The following is a 17,433-nucleotide window of genomic DNA, read 5'->3' as shown; positions in this document are numbered from 1 at the left end:
ACTTTATTAGTTCTCAGCAGAATGAGCACTTAACTTGCTGGGAGGGATTATATGCAGAAGCCCAAAGATTCTCCTACAGCCGCCACAAGCTCTGACAGCTAAATCTAATCCATTGTATTTATTACACACCAGAAAGACTTAACAGCGCCCTCTCAGAAACCTTCCCTAGATGCAAGACAGACACAGTCAACCTAATGCACATGTTTTGGAGTTGAAGAAAACAAACACACTAGTGGGGTTCCATTTTGGATACACTAAAAAGGTCATAGGTGTCAAAGTTCCTCATTTGCCGAGACTTGTTTTGTTAGGGGACACAACAGGTGTTGGGTGATGTTGGGTGTTAAGGTGTTACTGCAATTACTACTCCTTTTTTTCCCCTTTCCTGAGCAATACAGGTTTGGGGGTGAGGGGGCTGGGGGGGTTAAAAAGTTTAAATGACTTTCTACTTCTCTTTTGCTACACCCTTGTTTTATCACTTCTTTTATAAAAAATATCAAAGAAATTGTTAAAAAAAATATGACCATCATCAGCGACTTGGTAAAAACTCTAGCCCTGGGACAGGAGTTGTCCTCCTTCCTGACCAAGGGTGCAATAGAACCGGTGGACTTCTTCTCTCAAGAAGAGCTTGGGGGGTTCTACTCAATTTATTTTCTGGTCCAGAAGAAAAGTGGCGGGCTTCGCCCTGTTGTGGATCTGAGGACTCAAGGGTTGCCATTCCACAGGTTGTGCACAGCAGATGTTATTTGTGCTGTTACCAACTCGTTCAGGACTGGTTCACGTCCAACAATTTGACAGATGCTTGATTTGATGTTCCTATTGGGCCTCACCACAGGCAGTTTCGTCGTTTTGCCTTCCAGGGCAGTCATTATCAGTTTAGGGTCCTCCTGTTTGGACTCTCCCTTTCTCCATGGGTATTCACCAGCTGCGTTGTGGCAGCCCTCTCAGCCCTGCAGTTGCAAGGCAGGACAATCCTGCTGTATCTAGATGACTGGTTGATTTGTGCGCCGTCCTGGCTTCCGGCTGCTTTGGATACGTGTGGCCTGAGGGTCTCCTAGTGTACCTCAAACGGAGTTCTTTGAATCCTTCTAATCGGATAACCTTCATTGGTGTGGCTCTGAACAGTGTCACTATAAGGCCTGTCCATTGCTTCAGCGCATAAACAACATCCTCTGCCTCCTTCCCTTTTGCCCAAAAGGGCAGGATGTTACCCTGCGGCCAGTTTCTTTGCCTCGTGGGCAAGTCTTTCGCATAAACCACTTGGATCCCATCAGTTACTACGGGTGTCCCAGGCTCTTCTGACGTGGGCTGCTCCCCACCTGACCAAGCTATAAGCAATGTTTTTAACTGGAGAGTGGAACCTGGTTGCAGACTTATTTCTTGTCAGGAGCCTCCACCGGAGGTGTGTTGGCTTCATCCAAAGCTTGTACACAGGATCTGGAGTTGAAGGACTCAACCCTGTGTGATTGCGTAAAGCCCGCCAGGAATCCTATCCTGAATGCCAGAGAACTGTCTACCTGTCTGCAGTATAGGAACAGGGGAAACTTTTTTCAGAGTGGTTACGGCTCTTTATTATGACCCAGTGTATTGTTCTGTGCCTGCCATCCTTCAGTTTCTGTGGACCTTCCTGGACGGTGGCTGGTCTCCTTATACCTTGAGGCTGCTATTTTGTCGCAGCATGTTGCGATTGATAATAACACTGTGGGGTGCCATCGGTTTGTATCCCGCTTCTTGAAAGTGGCTTTGAGGTTGTGCTCCATGAGTGTCCCAAGGGCTCTGCATGGGACCGGTCCCTGGTGCTGGACGCCCTATGCTGCCCATCAAACTTGGCAATGGCAGAGCTGAGGTGGTTGCCAGCCAAGGCTGCGTTTCTCCTTGCCATCACTTCCGCAAAACCCCTCTACCAGGAGTGTCTCCAGGTTGTGGGCAACTTTTGGAGGTACGCCCTTGGAGGAAATATTTGCCACGGCCTCATGGGCTTCGCCGAGTACATTCTCACGTTATTACAGGGTGAAGGTTGCCACCCCCAATCCATTGGGCATGGTTCACCGGCAGAGGTCCTCAGCTGCATCCTTGTGAGGTGGATACTCAGATTTCCTCGTGACTCTGTTGGTATGAGTCATCGAGTGTTACGCACTACCTCTGGTGGTCAGTAAGGATGAAAGTTAAGAATGTAATTACTGTTCTATGAATCCTGGATGATCACCAGAGTTCTTGGTCACTCTGAATTTTGCAAAAAGGGATTGATACAATCTGTTTTGTATAAACGTTGCTCAGCTCTCCTTTTTGACTAGTCTTCTAAAGATATCAGTGAGCTGAAGTTTGTGCATATTCTAATGATGTTTATTTAGTGTTTTTGGAAGTTCCCATAACATTCATTGTGCTCATTTGCATCACTTCTACAGATGATTTTATCCTGCTGTGACTTTTTTTTGTGATGAAATGTTTTTTGTTTCCATTCTACAAATTTAGAAAAATCACAAACAAGCCACAGGCAAAACACTGGAACATAAAACCGTGTCCCAGTGCCAAATCATACAGAGGGGGGGGGCACATACACACACAAAACATATGCAACAGAGTGATATCCACAGCCTACAAATAATACATGCAGAAACGGACATGCACAAGACGGGACCAATCACACATGAGAACTAAAGCAAACCGAAGTAAAGACTAACACAAATTCACCGGATAGATTTCAAAATGTCCAAAGTTTGTTCTGGGGATCCATTAATGCGAGCCGTAGATAGTTCCATGTATACAACATCCAAGAAAAAAGCATCCGTGTACGAACATTTAACTCATGAGGTGGCTTCCAATGTGTTGCAGTCATCCTCTTAGCAGCTGCAAGTCCAGCAAACACAGCACGTTTTTGAGCTTTAGACAAGTCATTTAGAATCAAAACATTGACAGTAACAGGCATAGTGATATTAATCAAGGTGGACATTCTGGGTGCAATATTGTTGCAGAACTGACCAACAGGAGAACACTCCCACAAGATTTGTACCTTGAACTTTTATTGGGCAGAAAGTGCATGAAGGGCTGTCAATTATTTTCAAGTGATGCATTTTCACGGGGGTGAGACATGTCATGAATGAAATTGTAGTGAATCTGCTGATGATCTGGATTGCGTGATACTTCTGGGATGTTAGACCATACATTATGTCATAGCACTTTCTAAGGTACACAAAAAAACAGACATATCTGGATTAAGACAGGTTTAGGGGGGGGCGGGAACTGTAAGGCCACCATCCTCTATCATTCTCTGTAGAGTGGATATCTTAAGTCGCAGACGCTTGCCTTTCCAGATAAATTTAGAAACAGCAGATTGTACAGATTGCAATTTATGCTAGTAGCCAGCAGGAGGGGAGAGAGGTAGCATAGAGCTCACAAAATTAATCATTTAAATGAAGTAGTCCAGACTTTGACCAGTTAATTTTAAATTCTGATAATCTTCAATACTCCTCGCATAATGATAGAAGGGGAGGAAGATATTGAGAGAGTTTTCTAAAAAGACCAAGGCCAAAGCCCATCACCTCTACTATGACTGACCATAAAAATGACCACTCACGTCTCTTAAAGGCTTTCATTGTGTCAAGAGTGAGAAGTGGCATTGGGGTCTTACTGTCCTCTACCGCATCAGTGATGTGGAGAAGGCGTCTAACAATATATGCTGCTAGTCTCGTTTTTATGAATCTTGTTTGGTCAGAGTTTACAAATTTTACCATATGAGACTCTAAACGGCAAGCTTTTTCAGGAGTAAGGTAATTAAGGCTTTGTTAACCTCCCTTGATAATTCACCCAAAAGCATGTCAAGAAGAAAAGTGCCCAAAAAGTTGCATAGAAGTCCACTTCTCTCCTAATCAAAAAATAATAATAATCCAGAAATCACATTGTATGATTTTTTAACTAGTTATTTGTATGATACAGCTGCAAATAAGTATTTGAACACCTGTCTATCAGCTACAATTCTGACCCTCAAAGACCTGTTAGCCTGCCTTCAAAATGAACACCTACACTCCATTTATTATCCTAAATTAGATGCACCTGTTTGAGGTTGGTAGCTGCATAAAGACATCTGTCCACCCCATGCAATCAGTAAGAATCGAACTACTAACATGGCCAAGACCAAAGAGCTGTCCAAAGACACTAAAGACAAAATTGTAAACCACCACAAGGCTGGAAAGGGCTACGTGGAAATTGCCAAGCATGTTGATGAAAAAAGGTCCACTGATGGAGCAATCATTAGAAAATGGAAGAAGCTAAACATGACTGTCAACCTCCCTCGGACTGAGGCTCCATACAAGATCTCACCTCGTGGGGTCTCAATTATCCTAAGAAAGGTGAGAAATCAGCCCAGAACTACACAGGAGGAGCTGGTCAATTACCTGAAAAGACCTGGGACTACAGTTTCCAAGGTTACTGATGGTAAAACACTAATACGTCATGGTTTGAAATCATGCATGGCACGGAAGATTCCCCTGCTTAAACCAGCACATGTCAAGGCCCGTCTTAAGTTTGCCAATGAACATTTGGATGATCCGGAGGAGTCATGGGAGAAAGTCATGTGGTCCGATGAGACTAAAATATAACTTTTTGATCATAATTCCACTAACCATGTTTGGAGGAAGAAGAATGATGAGTAGCATCCCAAGAACACCATCCCTACAATTAAGCACCATGCTTTGGGGGTGTTTTTCTGCACATGTGACAGGGCAACTGCACTGTATTAAGGAGAGGATTACCGGGGCCATGTATTGCGGGATTTTGGGGAACAACCTCATTCCCTCAGTTAAAGCATTGAAGATGGGTCGAGGCTGGGTCTTCCAACATGACAATGACCCGAAGCACACAGCCAGGATAACCAAGGAGTGGCTCTGTAAGAAGCATATCAAGGTTCTGGTGTGGCCTAGCCAGTCTCCAGACTTAAACCCAATAGAGAATCTTTGGCGGGAGCTCAAACTCCGTGTTTCTCAGCGACAGCCCAGAAACCTGACTGATCTAGAGAAGACCTGTGTGGAGGAGTGGGCCAAAATCCCTTCTGCAGTGTGTGTAAACCTGGTGAAAAACTACAGGAAACGTTTTACCTCTGGAATTGCAAACAAAGGCTACTGTACCAAATATTAACATTGATTTTCTCAGGTGTTCAAATATCTATTTGCAGCTGTATCATACAAATAGTTAAAAAATCATACATTGTGATTTCTGGATTTTTTTGTTGTTGTTTTTTGTTGTTGTCCCCTATATAGAGGAGAAGAAAAGCTTTTGGGTGAGGCAACTTTAGAACACAGACATGTCAAGCTAGTAAGACTGAGAGATAAAATAAGAAACTTGGGTCGGGGTTGCGACTCTGACAGTAAGTAAAAGCAGATTGTTCCCCTATCTAACTTTGGGGAAGATGCTGTGTTGTAAAGACAAACAAAAAAAAAAAAGATAGCAAAGATGGTGGAAAGTGAGTTAAAAGTGAAGTGAACAATAAAAACACACGCTTGAGCTTCTCAAGACACTGTGGCTTCGTCTGTTGTCAATACTGCCAGAAAAGTGAATGGCATTAAATGTTGCAGTGTATTGGAGTGTTAATTAGTGTTTATGAATGTTTATGAATCTGATGAGCAGGTGGCACCTTGTACTTGTTGTTAAGACTACAAAAGTGCTAAACTATAACAGTCCATTTGTTGTTGTTGATTATATCTCTGACAGTGGACATGCACCTACGATGACAATTTCAGACCCCTCCATTATTTCTAAGTGGGAGAACTTGCAAAATAGCAGGGTGTTCAAATACTTATTTTCCTCACTGTATATAGAGGTTTACTCCTCGACGCGCGGATGCGTGTTCAACTCCGACCTGCAGCCGTTTGCTGCGTATCATTCCCCTTCTCTCTTCCCTTTTATGTCTTCATCTGTCCTGTGGAAATAAAGGCTTAAAAATGCCCCCAAGAAATTATCTTCAAAAAAAAAAAAAAAACGTCTGAAAGGATGTATTTTGACAGAATTTGTTATAATTTTTAAAAGTGGGAATATCTGTAAAATAATCACTGGATCTTAATCTCATAGCGAGAAGGTGAGTAGGTACAGCACCCTGAAAGTAATAGTGCTGATTTTGAAGGGAGAGAAGGGGGGGGAAACGCATCCAGAAAGGCTAACACTCAAAGAAGGTCTGTGATCAAGATTGGATATAGGGCAGCAAAAATGGAACACTAGCCCATAAATACCTGGTTGCAACAGCAATTCGTTCCACACTAAATTAATATCAAAATAAACACATTTTTTTGTCAACAAAAACAAGAAACAAAAAGCACAAAACGGCCCTTGACGAGCAGAGATTTCCACAGCTTGTAGGATTGCTTGCCTGGTTGTGTAGCGAACGAAGCACGTTGAAAATTAACGTGTGATTAGTAGAGGTGGTCTTCTTTGGGTTATCACTGTAGATTGGGTGAGATCTCAAAATCCTAGCGGATTATCTGCTAAATTTGGGAACCTCTTCGGCTGGGAGTGCGAGAGATACAGAATAGCATTGCACCTTCAAGCCCCTCTTTCAGCCAGACTATGCAGATCTTGCTTTGGTTTCTGTCTCTCATGTCTGCTAGCTTCAGCTCCATCTCTTGAAAAGCATAGCCATAGCTGTTGAGAATACTTGCGTTGCTTCCGATTTGATAGAGCCAAGGCTTGCAGTCAGAGATGCTAGCTGGGCATGGATAGCAGTTAGCTTATTGTCATTGTTGACCCCCACCGGTGGTATCTGAGACTGGAGAAACGTGTTTCTCCAACAATGCCTCTGCAGTGACATCGGTCCCGTCGTGCTGGGTTCTGTTCTTGTTTGCTATTCTACTTTAAGTAACTCCAATAATCACAAAGTGGTAAAATATCAAAGTTTGAACCATATAAAACAACAATTTGACAAAGTAGGGCCAGGAGCTACATCTCTATCCAGCCAATCACGGGACTCCTTAACTTGCTGTGACTGTTAAATGTTAGTATTTTTTTTTAAACTCTTTAAAAGATTCATAGTTGAAAGACAACGCAGGAACTAAAAACAGTTAATTTGTGAAATGGTTACCATGTAAATTGGTATGGCCTATATAGAGGGGAAGAAAAGCTTTTGGGTGAGGCAACTTTAGAACACAGACATGTCAAGCTAGTGAGACTGAGAGATAAAATAAGAAACTTGGGTCGGGGTTGCGACTCTGACAGTAAGTAAAAGCAGATTGTTCCCCTATCTAACTTTGGGGAAGATGCTGTGTTGTAAAGACAAACAAAAAAAAAAAGATAGCAAAGATGGTGGAAAGTGAGTTAAAAGTGAAGTGAACAATAAAAACACACGCTTGAGCTTCTCAAGACACTGTGGCTTCGTCTGTTGTCAATACTGCCAGAAAAGTGAATGGCGTTAAATGTTGCAGTGTATTGGAGTGTTAATTAGTGTTTATGAATGTTTATGAATCTGATGAGCAGGTGGCACCTTGTACTTGTTGTTAAGACTACAAAAGTGCTATACTATAACAGTCCATTTACATTTTTACATTTACCTCGGAACAATCCATCAAATAGACGGTACCCCAGGTATCTGAAACAGATGATTTAACGCCACTGCTCATTTTACACACGGTTTAGCAACGAAACTAAACGCTGAGGGAAGATTACTACGTTTTGGTTGGTTTTGAACGGTATGCATCCCCACTAACCTGGAAAGGGATTAAACAGCAATGTTAATACAGCGTTTACGAGGAATATAGCGTCTCTTTTTTCCTTTTTTTTAATACAGCATCTCCTACAGCGGCCAGCGAGGTGTCAGAAGCAGAGGGACGGCAGCGTTTGCTAACGTTAGCTTCTTGTCCTATAAGGGGTCCGATAAAAAGTAAATTCAATCAAAGTCAGAACACTATTTTTCAAAAAACTGTAGCTGTCATATTTCACAGGACCTGCGTGAGTGCAGTCATCATGTTCCAGGATCTGCGTGAGCGCGGTTTTCATGTTCCAGTTTTTCAGCCTCAGAGGGGACAGAGAGAGCGGCAGATTGTTTGCCTGAAGTCAGATTAGCCGGCTGAGCAAAGCAGTGTATAATTAAAACTTTATGACCTTTCATAAACAGCTGCTACATGAATATTGCACAAACCTTGCAATTGTGTGTGGTGCTGATGTCGCAATGTAAATAATGCGGCGCCCGAGTGATTTTGACTGGCATAAAATTATCATAAGTTAGACTGACTGGCAGGTTACCAGTCATGGCCGACAATGTAAAAATCTGCCAATTCCGGTCACTAGCCAGTCAATTGATGCATTTGAAACAAGTATTATGTGCTTGCCTGCATAGTAGAAATGATCTGTGAGGCATATATTACAAGTTTCCAATCTGCTTTCATTGAGAACTACTGAGAAACTGTCACAGATGTAAATAGATGTAACAGATGGAGCATTTGGATTTTTAAATCTCAGCAAAGCACCTCATTTATCTAGCAAAAAGAAGAAACATTTGCTGGGTCCAGCATCTCAAATGTGAGAAATTATTTTACCAAAACAAAAATCGAAATTATGAAAATTGGTATTTTATGCAATACATGAAAAAAAAAGTCAGGGAATCACTAAAGTCTATAGGACTAATCATCGGGGGACCATACATGTCTGTACAAAATAATATTATTTCAACACAAAGTAGAGATATTTCAGTCTAGACACCAAAGGGGCGAACGGACCAGCCGACTGACATCACCTGCCTTGGAGCCACGTTATAGCAAACATTGTAGCTGGGTTTTGATGCACATGTATAAAAACAACTAATTACTACTAACTAATAAACTAATTTAACAGTGGGCAAACTTCACTCCGGTTGATTTCAAAATGATTTTTTATTTGCAACATATAAGTCTTCTTAGATTGTCTTGTCAGTTGGATGGACACATTATAATGTCAAAGAGAGGATGCTGTGTTGTAACCAGCTCATTTTATAAATAAGGCCAAACAAATCTTGGATGTCCTCAAAATTTAATGCCTCATCTTAATCATAAAAAGGAGTTGTGCAGTTACGTCTTCTATGAACTTCCTGTTCTCTTAACTCTTTCTTTCTCTTGTGCTGTTTGGATAATTGAGAATTGTGGTTTCTTTTGTGATCCAGGGTTCCTTGGTCTCAGATGAGGAAGCAGTACTTCAGCTCCGGCATCAATAAGCGCTCACTGGATTCCATCGAGAGGGCGGCCTTCTTTGTAACCTTGGACGATGAAGAGCAAGGCATGAGGGGAGAGGACCCAGCAGGGAACTTGGACCGCTACGCCAAGTCCATACTGCATGGGAAATGTTACGATAGGTGAGGAGGACAAACAGGAAAGAAACTAGATAGGTGTCGAGAAACCATTTGGGGCCTTGGGATTGCAACCAGAGATATGTTATCTCGTTTCACTTGTATTGCTTCATCTCTTTTGGCTGCTTTTGTTTTCCAAAATAACAACCTGTAATACTAAATTGTATCTCTTTATAAATTATCACTTTTTCTCTGTAATCAATCTACAACTCATTTTTATATGACTGAAGATAATTTAATAAAGGAAATTGATACTTAAGATGAATTAAAATATTGGCAGCCAGGCAGTACGCCTTGTCTTTTTCAATTTTATAAAACAAATACCCACATTGGCAGAATTATCCCAAAAGTATTTATGGCAGGATTCTCCTTAAACTCCAGTGCAGAGTTGTGGAAGTGAAAGCATTATGTCATTGTGAGCATGCTGATGCATCACATCCTCACAGAGCAGCAAGTGTGTTGTTGACTCTTAGTGGCCAATTTGCAAAAAGATGTCATGCCTTGTGCGACTGCTAATCGGCACAAGTTGTTGATATATGGTCAATGTTGAAATCCATTGCAGCCAACCTATGCAAGATCTTATTTAACGATTCGGTCTATAGGGAGCAATGTTTTCCCTGTTTGTTTGTAGTAGTGTTAATTGTATTTGGAAAAAGTGTTGACTTGCAAATCTATTTTTTTAAATTTAAATATAACATTAGTGTTTGAATAACTTAGTACACATTTCTTTATCAATTTCTTAAATCCCTAGCTGTTTTTCTTTTGTACATTCAGGTTATATTTTCTCACATTGTAGCCATTTCTCCTGTCATCCCTCAGGTGGTTTGATAAATCTTTCTCCATTGTGATCTACTGTAACGGGAAAAGTGGACTAAATGCTGAGCACTCCTGGGCTGATGCACCGACAGTGGCTCACCTTTGGGAGGTGGGTGTTCAAGGGTTTCTGTTAGTCTCACAAATTGAATTGAATTTCTGCTTACGATCAGAATACTTTGATACTATTGATCCCCTCGGGAAAACTGTTCAGTTGCAGTTGCTCACAGTCAACTTTAAGGCAAAAAATAAGATTAAGAAAGAAACTGGTCAATAAGTGTATAACGTAACATAGGTAAAGTGCAAGAAATCCAAAGTTAAGTAAAAGTAAAGTAATATGATGTTGATGCAATAGATTGTATAAATGCTTTTACATTTAAAATGTGGAAGCATTTATCCCTCGTGCTCTGTTTCTCATCAGTGGAAGTGCAATACTGGGTGTTGGCAGTATGAGAACCATTTCCAGGAAATGGCTGTGTTTAGAGGAGGAGTACTAGAAAAATAAATACTGAGAGAAAAAGCACCAGAACATGATGCTACTGCTGATACTACTGTTGTTGCTGCTGCTGCTATATAACAGATGTAAGAGGTCATATTTTGGTCATCAAACAATTGATCTATGGCTCAAATCCATCAAGTGTCCCTGTAAGCTATTTCAGTGAGTTGGCATGCACAAATACAAGGCCCAGTGAGTAGAATGCAGCCATCATTAAAGGTTTTGAATACACCTGTGCTTTTTCTACTATGACATGTCAACATGTCTGCTGTGAAAAAGGTCTATCTGTATAATTCTACCAGTGAGGTCCATGCTTGTCATTCCAACAACAAAAATAATAGCTGAATCAAGTATTGATTCTAGCCGTACCACAGTATGAAATCCGACAAAACGACAGACAAAAGGTGATACTTTCTTAAATGCATTGTGCATAATTTAATATGTGATGCACCCATACAGTGATACAAAGAGCATAGGCAGTGGTGACTGAGCAGTGGAAAGAAGGCATGCGGTCTGATGACACAAATGCAACATTGTGCATGTCCAATGCTGGCGTGGGTGCCATGAATTAAATGGAAAGCCCACCATGTGGGCTTGCTGAGGCGCTAACCGCACAGTTAGTCATTTATTACATTGTCAGTGGTTTTCCATGAAAAGAAGCACACACCGGAAATGTATGCAAGAATGTGTGTCCATCCAGAAAGTCCTGACCTTTTGGGGTCTCTATATGAAAGAGAAAACAAATGGGTAAAGTCATGAGTTGTATTTTGTGTTGGTGAGTATTTGGATGTTAAAAAGAGATGTCCCAAGTACTTGAATCCTTCACTCAAGTAAAAGTACTAATACCAGACTGTATAAATACTCTCATGACAAGTCCTGCATTAAAAATGTTACTTAAGTAAAGGTTATGAAAGTATATGTATAATGAAAAAGTATATAGGAAAATGGAAAATGGAAAATATTAAAAGTACTAAAATACTTAATGCAGAAAAATGCCTCACATTTTCTGTTTCATTTTTCCGTTCTCTGTCCACCGCTTCCACACGCTTCAACTGTGTGATTTTTGAATGAAAAGGAGAAAACGGGACAGAGTAACACGGCGGATATTGCTCATATAGGCTAGGCCTGTTTTTGTTTCGTTTTTACAACGTAGTTAAGGCGTGCTTAGGCGGCTGCCTCAACTGCAAAGTGCTGCGGGAAATCCTAGTGGAGTAAAATGTACAATATTTCTTTCAGTTCTAGCGTCATAGAAGTAGGAAATGGCAAAAACAGAAAAAAGGTACCTAAAATTTTTACTGACTGTAGTTACAGCACTTGACTAAATGTACTTAGTTAAATTTCACCACTGCTCTTTCCCTCCCCAGTTCACCCTGGCCACCGATGCCTTCCAGCTGGGCTACTCTGAGGACGGGCACTGCAAAGGCGAGGTGGACCGCTCACTACCCCCACCCCAGAGGCTGATCTGGGACATCCCCTCAGAGGTACAAACACTTGTCTGTTCAGAGGTGTTCAAACATTCTGTCCTCACTCACTAGTTAGCACAACTTGACACTCAGGTACTGACATACCTTGTGTGTGCGGTTGAGATCAGATCGTACAATGCCATAAACATGCCTGAATGGTATTCACACTCCTACTCCTATCTGCCCGTACAAGCACACACTAGCCCAAAGGACCTGCAGGGCTGCCAATATCATCCACTTGAGGTTTGCATGAAACCAACATGGTTGAACATGTCTGACAAGAGATAGCATGCAACTGCATCCTGCATATGCATCCTTGTCATGGAACCTTTGAGAAAATTGCACAACCAAAATATTGTTAAAAAGTTGAAACGCTCCTTTAAAGATATATCAAGTCAAATTGTTTTTTTTGTTTTTTATTTAATCTGTTGGTCTGTGTACCTACAGTTTAGAGATCCATACAATCTAAAGCAAGGATCTTCACCAGGGGGTCCGCAACTCCTAGCGCAACATCTTAGACAAACATACTCATAAAAATATGAGCTACCGTACACCTGTATCAGTCCACAAGACTGACATTTCATCATCATTTACACTAGCCTATTCATAAGAAGCCCCATCTCTCCAAGTGGCATCTGTTTCCGTTGTTGTGCGTCAACATCTCATCTCACAAAGAACTGTGGAATGAATGTTAGATGCACAGACACCATTTTGTTCTTCCCCCGGAGCCCATTCCATTGTCCAAAACAGTCACGTCCTAAAATCTACACACAAGCATGCCTGTGAGAATGAGTGTCAGTCCAAGCGTACAGAAACTTGCTGCGGAGACATGACTGGAAGATCCTGTTCTAAGATTTATTTGGTTGCTCTGACCAACATGAAAAGGAAGTCAAGCTGCACGCCATATTAGATGCACAGACACCATTCCATTCTTCACCCGGGTCCCGCTACATGGTCCAAGACGGTCACGGTCCTAAAATCTACACAAAAGCATGCCGGGGAGGATGAGAGTGTCAGTCCAAGCGTACAGAAATTTGCCGGCGAGACATGACTGGAAGATCCTGTTCTAAGATTTATTTGGTCGCTCAGGCCAACATGAAAAGGAAGTCAAGCTGCACGCCATATTGGATGATCAGAGCAACCGATCCCTAGTAAGTTCAAGTTCAAGCTCTTCAATGTTAAAGGTGACCGTTCTCCATATTCCCTCAGGACATGTGCAGGAGTAGTGGAGAAGTCGGGGAGAAGAGCACACGGCTTTCAAGTAAAATCTTTAGATGAAGAAGTCACTCTCTCTCTTCCTACCCTGAAATTCCTACCCTGAAATTCCCAACAACCGATCAGAGATTCCCACTGCAGAGGTAGCTGTTCAACACACACACCTAAAATGTATCGTAATACAGATTCCAACTTTATGTCCCCACGCACCTATAATGTTGCTACTTGGCAGAGACCTCATCTGAGTCTATAAGGTGCGTAAACAGATTAACAGGCCATATGACTCCCCATATGCACAAAAGCTCAACATGGGCTGGGTTATACTGGGCAGTGTCTGCCTTGGTAAGGTCCACAAACTAGACACAGTAAACCCCTTCTACACTAACACACTTGAAAATGGACAAGCATCCCTCTTTAAGCCATTTCCCAACCGGTACTTTGTGCAAGAAAATCATGACTACACTGGGTCTCTCGTCTGCAAGGACAGCAAAGACCACATAGGATGCGCTGTGTTTCAGAAATCCAAAGATGACAAAAAATTTGCACCTTCATTTGAAGACATGGCTTTTCTGAACATCATGGAACAAGGGTTTTACAAAGATAAAGATAACAGTTGGACGGCTCCCTTACCTTTTAAGACACAGAGACATTGTGTGCCTAACAACAAGGCTCAAGCCCTTAACCGTTTCAGATCACTGATTTCCTGTTGAAAGAGAACTGCGGAGCTGAAAGATCACTTCACATTTATGCAAAAGATATTCCAGGATGACCATGCAGAAGAAGCGCCCCCCCTCAAACCTGAGGAGGAGTGCTAGTACCTACCTATTTTTGGAGTGTATCTTAAGAAACCTGACCAATCAGAGCAGACTTCGACTCAAGTGCGTGTCATTGGTCCAGACCTCAATACTAACCTTCTAGGTGTGCTCCTTCGTTTACCCCCGACTCTGTTGCTGTCACAGCGGACATCCAGCAGATGTTCCACTGCTTCCTTGTCAAACCAGACCACCAAAAGGCCTTATGTTTTCTATGGCATCAAGACAAGGACTTTAACAGAGACATCAAGAAATATATAATGCATGTGCATGTTTTTGGTAACAGTCCTTTACCGGCTGTAGCCATCTTTGGACTGAGAAAGACTGCGCAAGAAGGAGAGGAGACCTTGAAGGATGCTAGAAGATTTGTGGAGAGGAACGTATATGTAGATGATGCATTAAAATCTCAACCTTCAGCTGCCATCGATCTGCTCTAAAAGACAGATCTGTGTGTGTGTGTGTGTGTGTGTGTGTGTGTGTGTGTGTGTGTGTGTGTGTGTGTGTGTGTGTGTGTGTGTGTGTGTGTGTGTGTGTGTGTGTGTGTGTGTGTGTGTGTGTGTGTGTGTGTGTGTGTGTGTGTGTGTGTGTGTGTGTGTGTGTGTGTGTGTGTGTGTGTGTGTGTGTGTGTGTGTGTGTGTGTGTGTATTTCTACACGTCAAAACTTGGGCTGAAACTACAAGATTGTGAAGGGACCAGATAATTATGGATTACAAGGCTTGGATATTCTAATGCCTTAGGGTGTTTTCGATGTAGGAAACTAAGGTTTTTGGCGATTTTTCACCGCTGTGATTAAAGACACGAGGAGACAGGTAGAAAACACACTCTCAGACTCAAATCTTTCTGTGTTTCTTTACTTCAGAACATGATTATAACCGTTGTAAGTCACCTTATTGCTTCGTGTGTGGGCTTGATGGAATCAGGAGACGTTAAGCTTTCAAATGATGTATGGCATGAGCATGTTTATGACGGTTTAATGCTTGCAATTTATGAGAGAAATCAGCACTTCCAAAAAATGGCGAGTTTACGTCCCGGTGACGGGACCTGAGCTCCCATCACATTAAAGAATATCATTTTCATTTTGACCAATAGTCCCTTTACTGAATTCCATTAACAATTTACTTTTCCCCCTTATCATATTGCACTGTATGTATTGCTTGGAATCTTTTTAAACATGTTTAAACATCATCTTTTTTTCTTTTTCTTTTTTCTTTCTTTTTTTTAACATTGTTGACCCTATAGAGAAAATGTATAGGTGATAAAAGCCTGTGTGGTTGAATGGGGGTCAGGTGGTACTTCCCCCTGGGGCTTTCTCAATACTGCGTTGCCCAGTTAGGCTAAAGGTTCTACATATTGCATGTCATTCAAGCACAACAGTAGTTTCTAGCGGTGCACGATATATCAGCAATCATAACAGTATCGGCCAATGTTGCCCTTTTTTTTATTTTTATGCATTGGGCCGACAAGCAAAGTAGTCCGATGTGAATGATTACTCCTTCTAGCTACAGCTCGGTATGTCAGGGCTTGGATGGTGTGTATGTGTATATTTATTTATTTTTAAATAAGTTTAGTTTATTTTTGGCCACACAAAGTTTGTGAGCCAGAAGTGCAGCACATTGAAGACCAGAGAACAGTTTTCTCTCAGTTCTGGCGTTTGTGCTCTAACAATTCTAATTTCTTTCTTAAAAAAAAATTAAAGTTTCCAGGATACATCTTTTGATTATATCAAAAGATGTCATATTTTATATGTGACCACATAATGTAATAGCACAAATACACAGCCTATGAGTAAACCACGCCTCTTTTATTATCATAAAACATATTTTGTAACTCATTTTTGTTGCTTGAACCTGTACAGGGTCACGTGCCACTAACTAATTAAATAATTGTAAAAAACATATTGTCTAACCCATAATTACTTGTATATTGTATATTAAAAAATTGGCTTAAGACATTAGCTAATGTTATCAATTAATGAGTTAAACAAAGGAACCCGACTGTTAACAAAAAAAGGAAAAGACACAATTATCTAATAGTTAGAGACCTCGCTCACTCTGTTTGTCAGATCAAAGCATTGGACTCAGCGCATGAGGATTGTTAGATTTTACCGACTGTAACTGAATGAGTATGTGTGCCTGAGTTGCTATTTATATCCTGGAGCTGCTTCACATCTAAAAAAGAATTTCTGTACAGGATTTGTGAATGATAAGATCAAAATAGGTTCATTGTTAAGCATGGAAGGAGTGGATCTGACTCAGACTCACTGGCTCACATTTCTCAGAGCTACTGTGAGAAAGGAAGGAGTTTTCTTTCTTTTTAAAAAGAGGCGGTCATTTAAATACCATCCGATATGTTCAGATGCAGGAGAAAAACAAAACCCTTGGCGGCTATATAGGTCTAATTTTTCTTTTCTCAGATTGTTGTTTTGAGTGTCTGACGGCATTGTGAAAAGGATCCCTGCAGAGGTTGTTATAAGTCAGGCATGTCCAAAGTCCGGCCCGGGGGCCAATCACAGCCCGCAGTCAGATTGAAAACGGCCCGCAGCTTTGGTCTTATAATGTATTATTTATGGCCCGCCTGCACTGTCAAACTGAATAAATACATCATAAAACTTGAAACTGTAATTCCTCCTTTCACCAAATGGTGGAAGCACCACTTTAATACTATCAGTCTCTGCATTCATGCCGCGAACCCCTCTCCGATCATTTCTGCCATGGCCACTGCAAAGAAAACGAGGAAAGTTGACAGTGAGGGCCGCCGCTTTCAAGAGAGATGGGAATTACAGTGGTGTGAAAAAGTGTTTGCCCCCTTCCTCATTTCCTATTCCTTTGCATGTTTGTCACACTTATGTGTTTCAGAACATCAAACCAATTTAAACAATAGTCAAGGACAACACAAGTAAACACAAAATGCAATTTGTAAATGAAGGTGTTTATTATTAAAGGTGAAAAAAAATCCAAACCATCATGGCCCTGTGTGAAAAAGTGATTGCCCCCCTTGTTAAAACATAATATAACTGTGTATGTCCACACCTGAGTTCAATTTCTCTAGCCACACCCAGGCCTGAATATTGCCACACCTGTTCACAATCAAGGCATCACTTAAATAGGAGCTGCTTGACACAGTAAGGTCCACCAGAAGATCCTTAAAAGCTACACATCATGCCGAGAGCCAAAGAAATTCAGGAACAATTGAGAAAGAAAGTAATCGAGATCTATCAGTCTGGAAAGGGTTATTAAGCCATTTCCAAAGCTTTGGGAATCCAGTGAACCAACGTGAGAGCCATTATCCACAAATGGCGAAGACATGGAACAGTGGTGAACCTTCCCAGGAGTGGCCGGCCGC

The 17,433-nt window shown here is 41.4% G+C and overlaps 1 protein-coding gene across 1 annotated transcript in view; it reads left to right on the top strand.

Moving 5' to 3' along the window:
- The window catches only part of cpt1cb (carnitine palmitoyltransferase 1Cb), a 60,018-nt gene that overhangs the window by 29,758 nt on the left and 12,827 nt on the right, over nucleotides 1-17,433 (top strand). Inside the window, exons 11-13 of the mRNA XM_034893640.1 lie at nucleotides 9,110-9,298; nucleotides 10,112-10,217; nucleotides 11,966-12,082. Coding sequence (XP_034749531.1) covers nucleotides 9,110-9,298; nucleotides 10,112-10,217; nucleotides 11,966-12,082 — 412 coding nt within the window. The remainder of the gene's footprint in view (nucleotides 1-9,109; nucleotides 9,299-10,111; nucleotides 10,218-11,965; nucleotides 12,083-17,433) is intronic.

Source organism: Etheostoma cragini, chromosome 15 (genome assembly GCF_013103735.1).
Source record: "Etheostoma cragini isolate CJK2018 chromosome 15, CSU_Ecrag_1.0, whole genome shotgun sequence".
Lineage (NCBI taxonomy): Eukaryota > Metazoa > Chordata > Actinopteri > Perciformes > Percidae > Etheostoma > Etheostoma cragini.
This window is presented reverse-complemented; position numbering and strand designations above follow the sequence as displayed.